At 35.1% G+C, this 20,557-nt stretch overlaps 1 protein-coding gene across 1 annotated transcript in view; it reads left to right on the top strand.

Moving 5' to 3' along the window:
• The window catches only part of METTL25 (methyltransferase like 25), a 94,237-nt gene that overhangs the window by 5,672 nt on the left and 68,008 nt on the right, over positions 1–20,557 (top strand). Inside the window, exons 2-3 of the mRNA XM_063075997.1 lie at positions 4,469–4,633; positions 18,007–18,113. Coding sequence (XP_062932067.1) covers positions 4,469–4,633; positions 18,007–18,113 — 272 coding nt within the window. The remainder of the gene's footprint in view (positions 1–4,468; positions 4,634–18,006; positions 18,114–20,557) is intronic.

Genomic DNA, 20,557 nt, shown 5'->3' with positions numbered 1-20,557 from the left:
GCAGTGACAGGGTAGGAGGTTTCCACATAAAAGACATTTTTACATTAAAATTAATGAGTTGCTGGATGTGTGGATTGAGGGCACAAGAAGCATTTAAGATGATGTAAAGATTTTTAGGTTTGGTGCTGGGTGTGTGGTAACACTATTAAACAAGATAGGAAATAGGAGAAGGGAAAGGTTTGGAGAGCATCAGAACGTTCAGTTCAATTTTGAGCCTTTTGAATTGAAGACATCTGTAGCACATTCGTGAAGAAATGAATACAAAATATTTCTGTGTTCTTGTGAAGATTATTATTAGGAGGGCACTGTTGATTTCTTCTTGTAATTCTGGGCCATGACAGATCTAGGCTGTATGATAATGACAATAGTGGCCTTTCCCCAATTCCCGTAACACAGTTGTACCTCAAAATTTAGCACATTGTGTCATTTTATCTTATATAGCATTCTAAATGTTCTAAATCATTCTTGTTTCACCCTGAGATTATAAACAGTAGGGCCGAGATGAAGTTTTATGTTCCTCTAACAGGCTCAGCAGTGCTATTGAAGTCCTCATAGTGGCCACAGTGATTACTACCACCACAGAGTCTTAGGAGAGATCAGTTCTCCTTGGTGATCCTACAATAGTAAGTGTATTGAGAAATTGCTGTCATTCATTCATTCATTCATTCATTCATTCATTCATGCTGTATGCAAAGTATTGTTGCTTCACAACTGGACATGAAGTGGTGGTGTTAGTTTTCTTTAGAAATTGACACCACAATAAAATCTTATAAAATATTTATACCTTTTCAGAGGCTTATTGATTGTTTCATATGTAAAAATTATTTTTTAATTTCTTGAAACCTTAAGTTCACTTCTAGTGGAGAAGGAGGTGTTGAGGGGAGTGAAGAAAGTAGAAGAATCAAGAAGGTAAAGTGAGTGTGAAATATCTTAAGATGTTACCATATATTGAACTCTGCCAGAGGGAATTCTTGCCAGACTTGATCCTAACAGTCAAGTCTCCATAATGCTTTTCTTCATTGCTGTCTTGCCTGTTTTCCTTTGTTGTTCACTGTGCTTTCTGCTGTGGCATGCTAAAGGAATATGGGAATTAAGTGCAAGGTCTGAAGTCAGACTGCCTTGGTTCACATGCCCTACTACCACTTAGTGTCAGTGCAAACTTGGATAAATTACAGCCTCCCTAAGTCTCAGTGTTTTCCTCTGTAAATGGGGATAAGAGCGCTGTATAACTAGCTTATAAAACTGTCACGTGAAAGGTAAGACATTTAGCACAGTGCCTGGAACATAGTAAATATGCAATAAATATTAGCAATAATAGTGATGAGTTATTGAGAACCCTGACAGTACTCTGTATGACATTTAAGTAAGATAACATTTATTTTTGAAATTTTATTTTTATTTATTAAAGTATTATACGTTCATTGTTTTTATTTTTATTTTTGAAATTTTATTATGCACTTGTCTACCTTGAGATTTTCATAATCCAACCTGTATATGTGTGACTTTCATATCTTTCATTGTACATTGAGCTTTGGTGTAAAACAAAACAAAACAAAACAACCAAAAACTTAGGAACACCCTCATATCATATTTAGAAAATCACCTCCCCTGTCTCTTTTTTTCTTCCCCTCCTCATGCCCAATTTACCTGTCTTATGAAAACCTATCTTATAAGAAATGTTTGTGGAATAGTGATATAGTATGCACAGAAAATGAGTAAGTAAAAGACAAAGCATGTAATAAAGGAGAACAGGAACTTCCAGTAGAGGGAGATATAGGCCTAATAATCAAGCCACATAATATGCAGCTACAATGAACAGCAAATTTAAAAAGTAAGTTTTTCTTGTGTAAAAAAAATCTAGGAATCAACTAAATATAAGTGAAGTAACACTGTGGTCTTTGTTTTGCTAGTTGCCAAACCCAAACTGATTATACAGGTACCTAGGGAAGCTCTGTGAGGACTACATACAGCATTACCATTGCACCAAAACTTTTTCATGTACTGTTTCAGAGATGGAAGTAAAGACTAGATCATCAACACCTCTCACTTTCTCTCTGAATCTAAAAATAGCAAGTAATGGAAGTCTCAGGCTGGATCATTTGAAAACAAAGAGTATAGCAGGTCTGTTTCCATAATTCAAAACTATATTTTTTCCCGCTGGAATTCTGTACTATCAGTGTAAATTCGTGTTAGCCCTAAATGACATAAACCATTGGACTGAATCAGAACACTGTCGTATTCTTAAAAATGATATTGTCAAAATGGTAATATCATTGTAGTAGACTTCCAAATTTCCAAAATTACTGATAGGCCTAGAAATAAAAGCAAATGAACAACATTTAATTCACATTGGATTGGAATGTTTTCAGGTATTTTCAGTAGGATTGTTAAGTTGATTTGAACCATTACTTTTCCAACAGAAACATCACATTTCTTTCTGTTGGCAACGTTGTCCAATAACTGACTATTATAATGGTCTCTCTGCAGTTTAAGATTTAATACTCTTATTCTATCACACTCTAAGAAATTGCTGTCCTGGAACCTGGGGATGTTGAGACTGCCCTTAAACCTGAGAGTCACTTAATAGTTGACTGAGTTTTCCCCTTTGTATCATGCCTAAATATTTTGATGTGGATTTTATTACTTTTGGCTGCCTTAGTAAATTCAGTTTTTTAGAAGTTTATATAATACTCAAAATATATCTTTAATTCACTGGAGTAATTTTGTAATTTAAATTTCTACTTAGTTGATTTAGATATGGAAGTTACACATCTCTGCTGATTTTATTCTTACTAAAGAATTTGGTAAACATTATAGAAAATAACTTCCTCTGTCTCTCTCTCTCTTTTTTTTTTTTTTTGGCAGCTGGCCAGCAGGTATCCAAACCCCTGACCTTGGTGTTACAACATCCCCAGCCTCTTAATCGATACTAGCTTTAAAAAGATATTAGCTTAAACATGTAGTTTTTATTTAGAATTCTGCAAACTTTCATCAGTTATCTTGCTTTTAGGTTTTGTCAGGTAGCATCTTTGTTTTTAAATGGATTTCTCTAATTTCATAAGTAACTATGGAGGAACATTTAGGCTACAGAAGACTTCACAGCATATGCTAGGGCTTTTTGGGTAGAACCAAAGTTATCTGTGGATTACGCCATGCTTTTATAAAGTGAGCATTTTATGTATTTTCTTTCACCACTGGTTGTGTGTTTTTTGAATTATTAAAAGTAATTTTCAGTGAATGAGCTTAATTGAACTCCTCCATCCAAACAGTTTCTTTGAACCACTACAGACAAATTGGAATGCCTTTTTTTAACCCTCCTAAATAAATTATCATGCTTTGAAAATGGCCATACACAAAAGAAATTGAGCTTATCTGTCCATGTGCTGTGTGTGTTCATCATGACAGGCAGAGTTATGCTGCAAAAATAAGCCTAAAAACTGATTGGAAGCAATGAGGTTTATTTTTCATATATGCTATATGTCCATTCTAATTGGACCACAGTGATTCCCCTGTTGTAGTCACTCAGGGACTCAGGCTGAGAGAGGTTCCATCTTGACATGCTTTTTTGATTACAGAGCTAGGGAACAAAAGAGTAGTGACTCTTTTGATACTCTTAAGACTTCTGCCTGAAAGAAGTGTAGTTCACTTTGGCAAAATGTAGCCACACCTGAGTTCAATAGAGTTTATGATCTTCATACAGAGAGGGGCACCAGATATTTGCGAACAGTAAGACAGTTTACCATACTATTACAAATTCATGAGCATTGGGAAACCATCGACAGTTTCTATACTCAACTTATAGAATGTCTGGTTTAAAACTGACCATGGACTCTGTACCCCACAAATATGTATAATCAATTATGTTTCAATAAAAAATAAATACATAAAAAAAAAACTGACCATGGGAAGAAAATGAGCTATTTTCACCAACCATAACCTGATTAGTTTTATAACTCATTTTGACAATGCATTGAATGCATGAAGTCACCCCCCTACACAGAATTACATTGTCCAAATAATGCAGGAACTGTTTTCCAGTAATATTTATATACTGGCGATGTTATCATTGTTCCACATGTAGTGTAGACAGGGAGTAACAGTGTTGTATTAACTGACTTCCTTTAAACGCACAGTTAGAGTTGTAGGTCAGCCAGGACAGTTCATACATTTAATAACTACACTACTGTTCAGAAAGATTATTTCTTTTTTTTTTTTTTCCTCTTGGAACCAATATAAGTTTAAATATGTAATTGTATAAAATATTAAGAGAAAACTGGGTGCTACTAATAGTTTAAATAGCAAAAATAAATGGAACCATTAAAGATATTGTCAAAATTTACACCAAAATGAAATAATTGTAATTTGTTGTAAAAATTCAGTGTTGTTCATTTATTGTTTTTTAACCTCACACAAGTTAACTATTAATTTTTTAAATATTGCTAATCTTTTTCTATCCTGATTTTTTTAGGTATTACTGATTTTCCCAAAATATTTTGTGAAACTTCTCAGAAGCTGGTGAGTGTGGAAGCCTTTGCTCTGGCTGCAAAATATTATTCTGTACAAAACTTGGGAATATGTACTTCTTTTGAACAGTTGCTTGTAGCCCTTCAAGGAAATCAAAAACAGAGAACTGGTATGTATGTTTGTGTGTCTATTTGTATGCTTTATAGGTATTTCAAAGCAATGTATTGTTCACATATGTATATCTTTCAAACATATTCTTAATCTATTCTTAGACTTTATAGCATAAGCCCTGATAAATTAGCTTTTACCTTGAAGAGTAGTTTTCTCTTCTACCATGTTAAACAGAACAACTTATAGATCTCCACATTTTTTCCTACATTAGCCCCCGGCAACCTTTACTTCAGACAGCTTCTGCCCCATAAAAATGGATTGAAGTGGGTTACTACAAATTCCAAAGTTCTTACCTTTTTTTTGTTGCAGTGGGCTAATGTTCTTCATGGCCAGTTCTTTGTAAAGAGGGTGGGAAGAATGGAAGGAGGTAGTTGGGGATATGGAGAAGAAACGTGTGTCAGAAAGTAGGAATGGTACCAATAAAAAAACAAGTAGTAATATGGTAGACTAAAACTCAACTATATCAATAATTATGTTGAATATAGACTTTATATTCCAATTAAAAAGGAGAGATCAGAAGACAGTGGTTAAAAGTCAGTCCTTAATACTGAGGTAAGGAACCAGCTTTAATAAAAATAATGACTCTAATAATAATTATTGTTACATAATAATAAAATAATGAATCTCAGATTCTCTTTATTGTCCACAAAGCTCTTTTATACCTATTACCTCATTTAATCCTCATTATTTCTCCACCTTTTTATTTTGAAAAGTTTCAAACCTACAGAAAAGTTGCAATAGTACAATGAGCCCTGTATATACTTTTCACCTAAATTCATCATTTGTCAAAATTTTAGCACATTTGTTGTATTTCTTCTCTATTCAACACACATACATGTACAAATGCTTTTTTCCCTGAATCCTTTGAACATATGTTGCATATATCCTAACACTTTACCTTCAAATACTTCTGCATTTATCTCATAATAACCAGGATATATTCCTACATATCTCATGGTACATTAGCAACTCAGGAATTTAACACTGATTCAGTAAGATTGTCTAATAAACAATCTATATTCAAGTTTCTCTAATTTTTTCAAAAATATCCTTTTTTTCTGAGTTATTCATTTATTCAAGGAATATTAATTGACAACTAATACATTCCAGAATTTTTTGGTACTTTGTTTTATTTCATTTTTTTTTAAAATGGTTTTTTTAGTTGAGACATAATTGATTGTACATTTCTGTAGGGTACAGCATTGAATATCAATACCTGTGTGCAATATGTGATGTTTAAATCAGGATAATTAGTATATTTATCATTACAAAATGTAATCATTTTTTGTAGCCCTTTACCAATTTCTGCCTAACTTCTCCTTTACCTCCTCTGGTGGCCTCAGTTCTGTTCTCTCCTTTTGAAAGTTCAATGAATTATTGTGGCGGTTGTATCATTTTCTTTCTTTTTTTATTTGTTTATTTTTTTATCTTCCACTTATGAGTGAAGACATGGAGTGTTTCTCTTTCTGTGCGTGGCTTATTTCATTTGACATTTTTTTTCTCAAAGTTCATCCATGTTGCTGCAGATAGATGTTCTTTTTTATGGCAGAGTAGTATACATACATACATTGTGTGTATATACCACATTTTCCTTATCCAGTAATCTGACAATGGATGTTTAGGTTGGTTCCAACTCTTACCTATTGTAAATAGAGCTGCAGTGAGCATGGGAGTTCAGGTATCCCTTCAACATGATGATTTCCATTCCTTTGGGTATATACGCAACATTGGGATTGTTGGATCATACGGCTGTTCTATCTGTTGTTGTTTGAGAAACCTCCATACTGTTGTCCATAATGACTGCACTAATTTACAGTCCAACCATCAGTGTAAGAGTGTTTGCTGTTCTCCTCATCCTTGCCAGCATTGCTAATTCTCTTGTCTTTTTGATAATGGCTAGTCTGACTGGTGAGAGATGATATCTCATTGTGGTTTTGATTTGCATTTCTGTGATGCCTAGTGTGCTGAGCATTTTTTCTTGTGTCTGTTGGCCATTTGTATATCTTCCTTTGAGAAATGCCTATTCAGCTTCTTTGCCCATTTTTTAATTGGGTTACTTGTTTTTTCACTGTTAAGTTTTTTGAATTCCTTGCATATTCTGGATCTTTATCCCTTGCCAGCTGCATAGTTTGCAAATATTTTTTCCCATTCTGTAGGTTGTCTTTTCACTCTGTTGATTCTTTGCTGTGCAGAAGCTATTTAGTTTGATATAATCCCAATTTGCTTATTTTTGTTGTTTTTACTGGTCCTTTTGTTGTCCTATTCGTAAAGTCTTTTCCCCGTCTTACATCCTGAAGTGTTTCCCTTATGTCTTCTTTCACCTCCCTGGTTAAATTGATTCTTGGATTATTTTATTTTTTCAGTGACTATTGTAAATGGGCTTTCTTTCTTGATTTCTTTTTCTAGTTCATTACAGGAGTATACAAATGCTATTGATTTTTACATGTTGATTTTGTATCCTGAAACTTTACTGAAATTGCTTATCAGCTGTAAGAGATTTTGGTAGAGTCTTTAGATTTCTCTGTATATAGGATCATGTCAGCTGCAATAAAGGGACAGTTTGACTTTGTCTCTTTCAATCTAGATGCCCTTTATTTCTTTCTCTTGCCCAATTGCTCTGGCTTAGTACTTCCAATATTATGTTAAATCAGAGTGGTGAGAGTGGGCATACTTGTCTTGTTCCTGTTCATTCAGGATGATTTTGGTGGTAGGTTTGTCATATGTGGTTTTCATTGTGTTGAGATATTTTCTGTCTATACCTAATTAGCTGAGAATCTTTATCATGAAGGGATGTTCAATATTGTCAAATGTTTTTCTGCATCTATCATGATAACTATGGTTTTTGTCCTTCGTTTTGTTGATGTGGTGTTATCACATTTATTGATTTGCTTATGTTAAACCATTCTGGAGTCTCTGGAATGAATCCTACTTGATCAAAGTGTATACTTTTTTTTGATGTGGTTCTGTATTCTGATTGCTAGTGTTTTGTTGAATATTTCTGTGTCTATGTTCATCAGAGATGTTAGCCTGTAGTTCTTTTTTATTGTGTCTTTCTCTGATTTTGGTATCAGGATGATGTGGCCTCATAGTATAAGTTTGTGAGAATGGCCTCTGTTTCAACTTTTTGGAATAGTTTGAAGAGAATAGATGTTAACTGATATTTAAAGGTTTGGTAGAATTCAGTGGTAAAGCCTTCTGGCCCTGGGCTTTTTTTCTTTGTTGGGGAACTGCCGTTTACTCCTTCAATCTTTTTTCTTGTTGTTGATCTGTTGAGGATTTTTGTTTCTTCTTGGTGCAGTCTTGGTAGTTTGTATGTGTACATAAATTTATCCATTTCCTCCTGGTTTTCTAATTTGTTGACATATAATTGTTTATAATCACTAATGATTCTTGGTATTTCTGTGTAATCAGTTGTAATGGCTCCTTTTCATTTCTGATTTTTGTTATTTGGATCTTCTCTTTTCCTTTTTTTTGTTAACCTAGCTAATGATTTGTCTATAATGTTTATCTTCTCAAAAAATTAACTTTTTGTTTTATTGATCTTGTATTATTTTGGGGGTTTCTGTTTCTTTTAGTTCTGCTCTGATCTTAATTATTTCTGTCCATCTACTAATTTTGGGATTGAATTGTTCTTGTTTTTCTAGTTCTTTGAGGTGTTGTATTAGAATGTTTATTTGAGATCTTTCTGTTCTTTTGACATAGGCATATATTATAATAAACTTCCCCCTATTACTACTGATTTGCAGTATCCCACAGGTTTTGGTATGCTATGTCTTTTTTTTTTAAATTTAATTTTATTTTGTCAATATACAATGTGATTGATTATTGTGGCCCATTACAGAAACCTCCCTCCCTCTTCCCTCACCCTTCTCCCTCCCAACAATCTCCTTTCTGTTTGCTTGTCATATCAATTTCAAGGAATTGTAATTGTTGTGTCTTCTTCCCTCCCCCGCCCGTATTGTTTGTGCGTTTATTTATTTATTTTTAGCTCCCACAGATAAGTGAGAATATATGATATTTCTCTTTCTGTGCCTGCATCGTTTCACTTAATATAATTCTCTCTAGGTCCATCCATGTTGCAAATGGCAGTACTTCATTCTTTTTTATAGCAGAGTAGTATTCCATTGTGTAGTATACCACATTTTCCGTATCCACTGATCTGATGATGGACATTTGGGCTGGTTCCAACTCTTAGCTATTGTAAAGAGTTCTGCAATGCACATTGGAGAACAGGTATACCTTCAACTTGATGAATTCCATTCCTCTGGGTATATTCCCAGCAGTGGGATAGCTGGGTCATATGGTAGATCTGTCTGCAATTTTTTGAGGAACCGCCATACCGTTCTCCATAGAGGCTGCACCATTTTGCAGTCCCACCAGCAGTATATGTGAGTTCCTTTTTCTCCGCAACCTCGCTAGTATTTATCATTCACAGTCTTTTGGATATTAGCTATCTTAACTGGGATGAGATGGTATCTCAGTGTGGTTTTGATTTGCATTTCCTGAATGCTGAGTGATGTTGAGCATTTTTTCATGTGTCTGTTGGCCATTCATATATCTTCCTTAGAGAAATGCCTATTTAGCTCTTTTGCCCATTTTTTAATTGGGTTGCTTTTTTTTTATTGTAAAGTTGTTTGAGTTCCTGGTATATTCTGGATATTAATCCTTTATCACATGTATGTCTTGCAAATATTTTCTCCAATTCTGCTGGTTGTCTTTTAACTCTGTTAATCGTTTCTTTTGCTGTGCAGAAGCTTTTTAGTTTGATATAATCATATTTGTTTATTTTTCCTTTGTTTACCCATGCTTTTGGGGTTGTATTCATGAAGTCTGTGCCCAGTCCTACTTCCTGAAGTGTTTCTCCTATGTTTTCTTTGAGTAGTTTTATTGTTTCAGAGTGTATATTTAATTCTTTAATCCATTTTGAGTTGATTTTAGTATATGGTGAAAGGTATGGGTCTAGATTTATTCTCCTGCATATGGATATCCAGTTCTCCCAGCACTATTTGCTGAAGAGGCAGTCTCTTCTCCAGTGTATAGGCTTGGGGTTGGGGCCTTTGTCAAAGATCAGATGGCTGTAGGTGTGTGGGTTGATTTCTGGATTCTCTATTCTATTCCATTGATCCATGTGTCTGTTTTTATGCCAGTACCATGCTGCTTTGGTTATTATAGCTTTGTAGTATAGTTTAAAGTCAGGTAGTGTTATGCCTCCAGCTTTATTTTTTTTGCTAAGAATTGTTTGGCTACACGTGGTCTTTTGTTATTCCATATAAATGCTGGATAGATTTTTCCATTTCTGAGAAAAATGCCATTGAAATATTGATGGAGTTTGTATCGAATTTGTATATCACTTTGGGTATTATGGACATTTTCACAATGTTGATTCTTCCAATCCAAGAGCATGGGATATCTTTCCATCTTCTTGTAGCCTCTTTAATTTCTCTTAGCAGTTGTTTGTAGTTCTCATTATAGAGATTTTTCACCTCCTTGGTTAACTCAATTCCTAAGTATTTTATTTTTCTGATGGCTACTGTAAATGGGCAAGCTTTCTTCATTTCTCTTTCTGCATGTTCACTATTGGAGAATAGAAATGCTACTGATTTTTGTGTGTTGATTTTGTATCCTGCTACTTTGCTGAAATCATGTATCAATTCGAAGAGTTTTTTTGTAAAGGCTTTAGGCTGTTCAATATTATAGGATCATGTCATTTGCAAAGAGGTACAGTTTGACTTCATCTTTTCCAATTAGGATGCCCTTTATTTCCTTCTCTTCTCTGATTGCTCAGGCTAGTACTTCCAACACTATGTTGAATAGGAGTGGTGAGAGTGGGCATCCTTGTCTAGTTCCTGTTCTTAAAGGAAAAGCTTTCAGCTTTTCCCCATTCAGGATGATATTGGCAGTGGGTTTATCATATATGCCTTTAATTATGTTGAGATACTTTCCATGTATACCTAACTTGTAGAGGGTCTTTATCATGAATGAGTGTTGAATAAATGCTTTTTCAGCATCCACAGAGATGATCATATGGTTCTTGTATTTGATTTTATTGACATGGTGTATCACATTTATTGATTTGCATATGTTGAACCAACCTTGCATCCCTGGGATGAATCCCACTTGATCATGGTGTATAATTTTGCATATGTGTTGCTGTATTCTGTTTGCTAGTATTTTATTGAGGATTTTTGCATCTATATTCATCAAGGATATTGGCCTGTAGTTTTCTTTTTTAGTGGTATCTTTACCTGGTTTTGGTATCAGGGTTATGTTTGCTTCATAGAATGAGTTTGGGAGAATTGCCTCTTTCAATATTTTGGAATAGTTTGTAGATTATTGGTATCAATTCCTCTTTGAATGTTTGGTAAAACTCTGCTGTGAATCCTTCTTGTCCTGGGCTTTTCTTTGTTGGGAGCCTTCTGGTAACAGCTTCAATCTCTTTTATAATTACCCCCTTAGTACTGCTTTTGCAGTATCCCACAGGTTTTGTTATGATGTATCATTGTTTTCATTAGTTTCAATAAATGTTTTGATTTCTTGTTTGATTTCTTCTTGGACCCATATGTCATTAAGTAGAATGCTGTTTAATTTCCATGAGTTTGTGTAGTTTCCAGAATTTCGTTTGTTATTGATTTCTAATTTTAATACATAGTGGTCTGAAAGAATACATGGGCTAATTCCAATTTTTTTGAATTTGTTGAGACTTGATTTGTGGCCTAACATGTGATCTATCACGGAGAATGATCCATGTGCTGATGAGAAGAATGCATATTCTGAGGTTGTTGGATGGAATGTTCTGTAGGTATCTGCCAAGTCCAATTGGTCAAGAGTGTTGCTTAGATCTTGTGTTTCTCTGCTGATTCTTTGCCTAGATGATCTGTCCAATATTGATAGTGGGGTGTTTGGGTCCCCTGCTATTATGGTATTAGTGTCTATTTCCTTCTTTAGGTCTAATAGAGTTTGCTTTATAAATCCGGCTGCTCCAACATTGGGTGCATATATATTTATGATTGTTATGTCTTCTTGATGGATCAATCCTTTTATCATTATGTAGTGGCCCTCATTATCTCTTTTTATGGTTTTTCATATAAAGTCTATTTTATTAGATATAAGAATAGCTATTCCAGCTCGTTTTTCATTTCTGTTTGCATAGTAAATCTTTTTCCATCCTTTCGCTCTTAGTCTATGTGAGTCTTTATGGGTGAGGTGGGTCTTTTGAAGGCAGCATATAGTTGGGTCCTCCTTTTTAATCTAGTCAGCCTGTCTGTGTCTTTTGATTGGGGAATTTAAGCCTTTTACATTAAGAGTTATTATTGAAAAGTGTTGATTTACTCCTAGCATTTTATTAATTTTTGTTTGGATGTCCGAAGTGCCTTTTGTTCCTTTCTTTCTGATTTACTGTTTGTTTTCTGTATTTGTTCATTCCTTGGGTTGTAGATAAATTTTTTTTGTTGTTTTTTCTTCATTGTTGCCATTTCTATTTTACTAGTGGGTTTTGATTTTTCTTGAGTTTTTATGGTAGTGGTAGTCATTTTTCAGGTACCAAACCCAGTACTCCCTTGAGAATTTCTTGTAAGGGTGGTCGTATAGTAGTGAATTCCTGCAGTTTTTGTTTGTCTGAGAAATATACTTTTTGCCCTTCATTTTGGAAGGATAGCCATGCGGGGTAGAGTATTCTTGGCTGGCAATCTCTGTCTTTTAGTATTTTGAATACATCATCCCATTCCTTTCTGGCTTTTACGGTTTGTGATGAAAAGTCTGATGTTAGTCAGATTGGGGCTCCCTTATAAGTGACTTGACGCTTCTGTCTTGCAGCTTTTAAGATTCTCTCTTTGTCTTTGAGTTTTGCCAATTTATCTATAGCATATCTTGGAGAAGACCTTTTTGGGTTGAATACATTTGGGGATCTTTAAGCTTCCTGAATCTGAAGATCTATGTCTTTTCCTATACCTGGGAGGTTTTCTGCCACTATTTTGTTGAATATGTTTTCAGTGCAATCTCCTTTTTCATCCCCTTCTGGAATACCCATGACTCAGATATTTGAGTGCTTAAGGTTGTCTGATATCTCTCTTAGATTTTCATCAATGTTTTTAATTTTTCTTGCTTTTTTTTTTGTCTGCCTGTGTTATTTCAAATAGCCCATCTTCAAGGTCAGAAGTTCTCTCTTCTGCTTCTGCAAGCCTGCTAGTTAAACTCTCTGTTGTGTTTTTTATTTTGTTGAGTGAACTCTTCAGCTTGGCCAGGTCTGCTACATTCTTTTTCAGGGCATTGATTTCCTTGTACATTTCTTCTTTCATATCCTGTATACTTTTCCTTATTTCATCGTGTTGTCTAGCTGAGTTTTCTTGTATCTCATTTGTTTTCCTTTGAATTATCTCTTAAAATTCCTTGTCAGACATTTCAAGGGCTTCTTGTTCTATAGGACCTAGCGCTTGAGAATTATTACCCTTTGGTGGTGTACTTTCTTGATTTTTCATATTTCTGGTATCTTTCCTTTGATTTTTAGTCATGGTGGCAGGAGATTTCACGGTCCTCTGATTTGACACTATTGTCTGGCTAATATGCTGCTGGGGCTGCCAATTTGGTATGGCTTCCTCAGTGTCTGCTCGGTTGCCCACTAGTGCCATGGGTGCGTGGTCTCCTTGAGTCTTGAGCCTCTCCAGGGAGGCACCTCTCTGGTCAACATGCACTTGGCCGGGCTGGGGATGGAGTTGGGTGGCGGTGGTAAAGCCTACCTGCTGGGTCGCATGCTGGCACCACAGAGCGAATGGTCTCCGTGTATCTTTGGCTTCTCTGGCTGGGTGCTTCTTGATTGGTGCACACTTGGATGGGCTGGGGATGGAGTCGGGTGGCGGCAGTGAGGCCTACCTGCTGGGTCATGCACTGGCAGTGCAGCGTGTGTGGTTTCTGCAGATCTTCGGCTTCTCTGTCTGGGTGCCTCTCTGATCAGTGCACATTTGGCCAAGCTGGGTATGGAGTTGGGCAGCAGCAGCAAGATCTACCTGCTGGGTCGCGCACTGGCACTGCTGGGCATGTGGCCTCCATGGATCTTTGGCTTCTCTGGCTGGGCACCTCTCTGATCCTATCCCACCTTTTCTTCGATATGTCTTTATTTTCATTAGTTCCAAGAAATTTTTTGATTTCCTGTTTAATTTCTTCTTTGACTCATAGTTCATTCAGGAGCATGTTGTTTGACTTCCATGTATTTGTATAGTTTCCAGAGTTTTCCTTGCTATAGATTTATTGTTTTATTCAGTTGTGGTCTGAAAGGTTACTTGAAATGATTTCAGTTTTTTAAAATTTATTAAGACTTGTTTTGAGACCTAACATGTGGTCTATTCTGGAGACTGTTCCATGTGTTGATGAGAAAAATGTATATTCTGTAGTTGTTGGATGAAATGTTCTGTAGGTATCTGCCAAGTCTAATTGGTCTAAGCTGTAAATTAAATCCTGTGTTTCTTTGTGGATTTGTAGCCTAGATGATCTGTCCAGTGCTGAGAGAGTTGTGTTCAAGTACCAAAAAGTATCATATTGGGGTCTATCTTCTTTCTTTAGGCCTAATAGTGCTTGTTTTACATATCTTGGTGCTCCATTGTTAGGTGCATATATAGTGATCATTGTTATGTCTTTTTGCTTGATAGATCCCTTTATCATTATATAGTGGCCTTCTTTGTCTCTTTTTTATGGTTTTTGGTTTAAAGTCTATTTTATCTAATATACAAATAGCTACTCCTGCTCATTTTTGGTTTCCATGTGTGTGGTGTATCTTTTTCCATCCCCTCACTATTACTCTGTGTATTTCTTTACAGGTGAGGTGAGTCTTTTGAAAGATAACATATAGGTGGATCTAACTTTTTAATCCAGTCAGTCAATGTCTTTTGAGGGAGGAATTTAATCAGTTTACACTTAGGGTTGTGATTGAAAGGTATTGTCTTACTCTTGGCATTTTATCAATTTTTGTTTGGATGTTTTACATATCTTTTGTTCGTTTCTTCCCCTTTTATTGTTTGTCTTTGATGTTTTTTGTTTTTTTGAAGTGGTAAGATATAGTTTCTCTCTCTTTCTCACTTGTATTTTTGTTCTACCATGGGATTTGTTCTTTCTTGTGTTTTTATGGTAGTGATTATCATTTTTAGGATTCCAGATGCAGTACTCCTTTTGTTTTCTTTAGAAGATTTCTTTTAGGGATGGTCCTGTGGTGGTTAACTCCTACGGTTTTTGTCTGTCTGGGAAATACATGATTTTTCCCTCATTTCTGAAGGATTGCCTTGCTGGGTATAGTATTCTTGGCTGGCAGTTTTTTTCTTTTAGCATTTCTAACATATCATCCCATTTTCTTCTGGCCTGTAGAGTTTCTCTTGAGAAGTCTGCTGTTAGTCTGATGATGCCTCCTTTACAGGTGACTTGATGCCTTTCTCTTGCTTCTCTTGCAGTTCTTTCTTTGTCTTTGAGCTTTGCCAATTTAACTAAAATGTGTCTCTCAGAGGATCTTTTTGGGTTGAATTTGTTTGGGGATCTTTGAGCCTCCTGGATCTGAAGATCCGTATCTCTCCCCATACCTGGGAAGTTTTCCAATATTATTTCATTTAATCTGTTTTTTCAATGTCTTTCCCTTCCTCCTTCCTTTCTGAAACACTCATGATTTGGATATTTACATGCTTAAGGTTGTCTCTAGCTCTCTTAGATTGTCTTCATTTTTAAATTATTTTTCTGTCCACTTGAGTTATTTCAAAAAGACTATCTTAGAGATCAAAAATTATTTCTTCTGCTTGCTTTTACCTTCTGCTTAAGCTCTCTGTTGTTTTTCATTTTATTGAATGAATCCTTCAGTTCCAGGAGTTTTATTTTATTCTTTTTAGGGTATTAATCTCTTTGTAAATTTATCTCTTTGTAAATTCCTTCATACCCTGGATATTTTTTCTCATTTCATTCTGTTGTCTAACTGAGTCCTCTGATATCTCATTTAGTTTCCTTTAGATTGGTGCTTGGAATTCCTCTTCAGTCATTTCAAGGTTTTCCTGCTCCATGGGTCTGGTAGTTGAGAATTACTGTATTCCTTTGGTGGTTTTGTATTTTCTTGTTCATTCCTATTTCTAGTATCTCTATGTTGATGTCTGGTCATCCAGTAAAGCAGTTGCTTCTCTTATTACTCTGGAATGGGCTTTGAGGAGAGGAACTTACTTCTCTTTTTACATGCTCCACTGGTGACTCTGCTTGTGTCAGGGCAGTTGAGTGAACATTTGGGTCTCCTGCACAGTGGCTGTGGCTGCTACTTTGTCAACAAGCCACCCTTCCAGTGGCAATGGCTGTGGTAGTGACTGTGATGGACCACCCATGTAGAAACAGTTTTTTTGGCATGCTCCTGCCTGTGTTCCTGGGTGTGCTCCTGCCTTCTTCAGAAATATCCTTTATAGCCATTTTTTTTTCTTTATACAGGAATCAATTCAGGCACACACTTGGCATTTGGTTGTCATATCTCTTTAATCTCTTCAATCTGGAATAGTTCCTTATCCTTTCTTCCTTTCTTTTGTTTTTCCTGTCACTGATACTTTTGAAGCATATAGGCCAGGTTTGTTTGATTGTTTCCACATGATTAGATTTATGTTATGCATTTTTGACAGGAATAGTTCTTAAGTGATTCCTTTTCCATTTATCACATTAGGAGGCACATGTAATTTTTTCCTATTATTGATGATACTAAGTTTGCTCACTTGGTAAAGGTGGATACACTGGAGTTCTCCATTGTAAGGGGACCTTTTCCCCTGTGAGTCCAATTCTTTCATTACTTTTTTATTCTTTTATCTCTCTAATCATTTTAAGCAAATTATTTTATAGTTTTTCCCTAAGAGCAAAAGAAGAGGCTGTTTGGTGAACAATCGCTCTTGGTAAGGGCATTTTGCCTGCAAATGAATTCAACTGCAACATTACTACAGGGGCTATAGTCCACTGGTACCCAAAGCACTTAGGAGAACCAGCATTCTATCCCAGCTGCTGCTGACTAGCAGTTACTGAGTGTACCTCTGCATCAAGTATAGCTTCCTTGGCCCTTCCTCCAATTTATAAAATTTGTGGGGCCCCATTTTGGGTGTCACGGTGAACAAGAGTGTTGTATCACTGGCAGGAACAAACAGTAAAACCACCAGTCAAGGTCTGGTTGGACTCTATCTTGTGCCCAGTGTAAGAAAGAGTTGACTTAACCAAGTAGATGTGTGTGCTAGTGATAGGTGAGCATGTGAGGAATATATTCCCTATCCTGGAGTACATCAGCATATTTGTTTGCTACATTAGTATTTGCCCAGAGTGGCATTGTGCCCATTTGGAATCCAGAAGTCTATGACAAAGTCCACGTCCTAATGTGCTCTAAGTATGTTGTAAGAAGGTTCTGGCTGCTATATACAGGACCCTGAGTAACCATCACTTATATCTGGAAATACCTGGTTGAAACCCAGTAAGTATCCTCATGTGATGATCCTGGATTAAGCCTACTCCCAGGCATTCTCAATTGTGAATACTCATGACATAATGAACATCTCAGCCCTGCATTTCAGTTCCCTACTGCCCAATTCCCACATGACTGAAGATGTTGACTACCTTGTCATATGCTCTTTGGACATTTTAATATACTTTATAATGAATAGTATATGATATATGCTGTAAAGTGTTATCCTGTGGAATGTTCCACAGTGATGGAAATGTTCTATAGCTGTGCTGGTTAGTGCAATAGAAACTAGCTACGTGCAGCTGTTGAGCACTTCACATGTGGCTAGTGCAGCTCAGAAACTTAATTTGCAGTTTTATTTGATTTATGTTATTTTAAATATAAGTTTAAATGATTACATGTGGTTAGTTGCTACTATATTGGGCAGGACAGGTAGTGAAATGACTGTTCAGGTGTTTTGCTCATTTTTCTATTGGTTTTTTTTTTTTATTGATTTGTAGGAGTTTGTTTTGTTTTATTCTTAGATATAAGTTTTATGCAGATATGTATTAAAAATATCTTCTCACACTTTGTAGCTCACCTTTTTAATCTCTTAATGTTGTCTTGATGAAAAAAATTCTTTTGTAGTCCAATTTATCAGTCTTTTCCTTTATAGTTAATTGCTGGTATGAAGGAACATTTATAATAGTGTTCTATATTTAACCTTTTTATTTATTGTATTAATTCAGATTTGACTCATATCATCCAGACACCACAGTAGAACCTCTATATTATTTTCATATTTAATTTAAAAAACATGAACATCCACTGACAATTTATATTGTTTGGCTTCTTTAGTAGCAGTATTTTAATTTTTTATTTTCTAAAAAAAATTTTTTTAGCAAATTTTAAATAAATTTTAAAAACAGGAAAAAAATTGTTTTATTTTCTTTCAGGTGCATATGTGAAGCCAGCTGAGTTTATGAATATGAAAAAATCTCATGAAGTTCAGGCAATGTCAGAGCTTGTCAGCAGTATTGCTGATTATTATGGAATAAAGCAGGTAAGATATAAAATTTTTAGGTGTTTAAATTATTGCCATTTTTTTGGTATCATTCAAATTTCATTTTCTACTATTATTATCTAGCTTTTAAATTGTCATTAAATAATAACATCCTTTAAATATCAGATCTTTAAACATACACTCTCATTTCCCAATGTACTGTAATTATAACAAGTTTATAGTAAAAATAAGATATGACTGTTACTGTTTTGTCACAAATTTCACTCTTTCAGAGCAGATAGAAGTTAAGGATAATTCTCTTTGATATGTTGTCACTGCAACTTAAGGCAGCATTGTGAAGATGACATTCTGCAAAATTGTTTCCCACTAGGTGTTTTCAGGGTCTGGGTTACTAACCTGTAGTCTGGGATACTACTGTAGTCAGACACGGCGGGGGTTCTGTCGAGCAGTTCCGTTTATTATCACACAAGCACTTGCTTTTAAAGGCAAATGGGGAAGGGAGGTTTTTTACATAATTTTATCAGCCTAAAGGTCAAGAGAGCATGCATCCTGTCTCAGTGCCTAGCTATTGCAACCTCGAGCACAGAAGCACGTATTTGGCCAATAAGGGCTAAGGCAAAGTTCCCGCAGACACCCCCACCCTATTTCTTCCTGGCGCCATCTTAGGCTGCCACATTAATACACCCTTTTGGGCCCATAATGGCGCCGCTTGTAATGCCACTTAAGGTGGCATTAGTTTTTAAAGCCCGACAGATGGTGTGAATCCAGGCACAGAGCAGGAGAATGAGATAAAGGTCCAGTCCAAGAGAAGGACTGGTCTGAATGAGGCAGAGCAACAGAGACCACAGGAACTGGACTCAGATTCTTTGTAGAAACCAAGGCAAAAACCTAATCATTTAGTTTGGGAATATAAAGCAGAAGTGGGGGAAATATAGAAGTGGCAAAAAGTATAATGTATACTCTGTGAAAGGGATTTCAAATGGGATTCCTGTGGGCTTAATTTTACATATTTTTCTTTTCATTATAAATACAATGATGATGTATCCCTTTGTGCAGTAAATAAATGTAAGATTTACACATGAAATATCATTGAGTCATAACCACATTTTAGCAGATGTGCAAAATTAGTCCATAGTCTCAACTTCATTGAGATATAAATGTACTCATGTTAATTGTAAGTTTGTTGGGTTTTGTTTATGTATATACTCACGTAACCTCCACAGTCAAGATATATTATGTTTCCATCACCCCAGAAAGTCTCATCATGTCTTTTCATAAGGGGCATTCTTATACGCTGTTGGCTAGAGTGTATATTGGTACCATCACACTGAAAATCAGTTTGGCACTATTTTGTAAACCTGAGCAATTGCATATGCTATGACTCATTAATTCAACTTTGGGTGTATACCCTTTCCTAGAGAAACTTTGCACAAAAGCATACAGTACAAGAATGCTCCTCATAACAGAAAACTAATAACAAACCAAATGTTTATCCACAGCAGATTGGATAATTAAACTGTGGTATATTTACATATTGGAACATAATACATCAGTAAAATTTAAACTATTATCTTCCATATCAGATGGATGAATATTGGAAACATAAAATTGCATGTCTTCTTCTTATTGAGTTGTGAGAGTTCTTTATATATTCTAGATACAAAACTTCTCTCAGACATATGGTTTACAAATATTTCTTTTAATTTTTAGCTATATGTTTTAAACAGCAAAAGTTTTAATTTTAACAAAGTGCATTTTAAATAATTATTTATACTTTTTGTGTCCAATATAAGAAATCTTTGCCTATCCCAACATCACAAAGACATTCTCATGTCTCCTTTCACAGGATAAAGAGTTTTTACTATTATATTTAGATCTGTGAACCACTTTAAATTAATTTTTGTGTTAGGTATGTGACAAGCAAAATTCATTTTTTTCCATACAGATATCCAGTTATACCAGCATCATTTGTTGAAAAGACTATCTTCTTCATTGAATTACCTTGGGCACTTTGTCAAAAATAAGTTGACTATATGAGTGCAGATCTATTTCTGAACTCTATTTATTCCCATTGATTTATGTCTATTTTTATACTATCACTAAACTTTTTATTACTGTATTATATTTTTATATATTATTTTATGTTCTTGAATCAGTAAAATCCTCCAATCTTATTCTTTCTCAAAATTATTTTTGTTATTCTGGGTATTTTGCCTTACCATATAAATTGTAATATCTGCTTGCCAATTTCCTTAGAAAGCCCTCCTAGGATTTTGATTAGGATTGTGTTGAATCTATTTATCAATTTAGAGAGAATTGCCATCTTAGTTTTATGTCTGCTACATCATGAACATGGTGTATCTCTTTATTTAGATCTTTTAAATTTTTTCTATGAAGTGTTTTATAATTTTTAATGTATAGGTCTTATACATCCTTTGTTAAATTTATTCCTAGGTATTTTATTTTTATGCTATTTTTAATTC

Source organism: Cynocephalus volans, chromosome 12, assembly GCF_027409185.1.
Source record: "Cynocephalus volans isolate mCynVol1 chromosome 12, mCynVol1.pri, whole genome shotgun sequence".
Taxonomy (NCBI): domain Eukaryota; kingdom Metazoa; phylum Chordata; class Mammalia; order Dermoptera; family Cynocephalidae; genus Cynocephalus; species Cynocephalus volans.
Note: the sequence above shows the minus strand (reverse complement) of the source record. Positions and strands in the feature narration are given on the sequence as shown.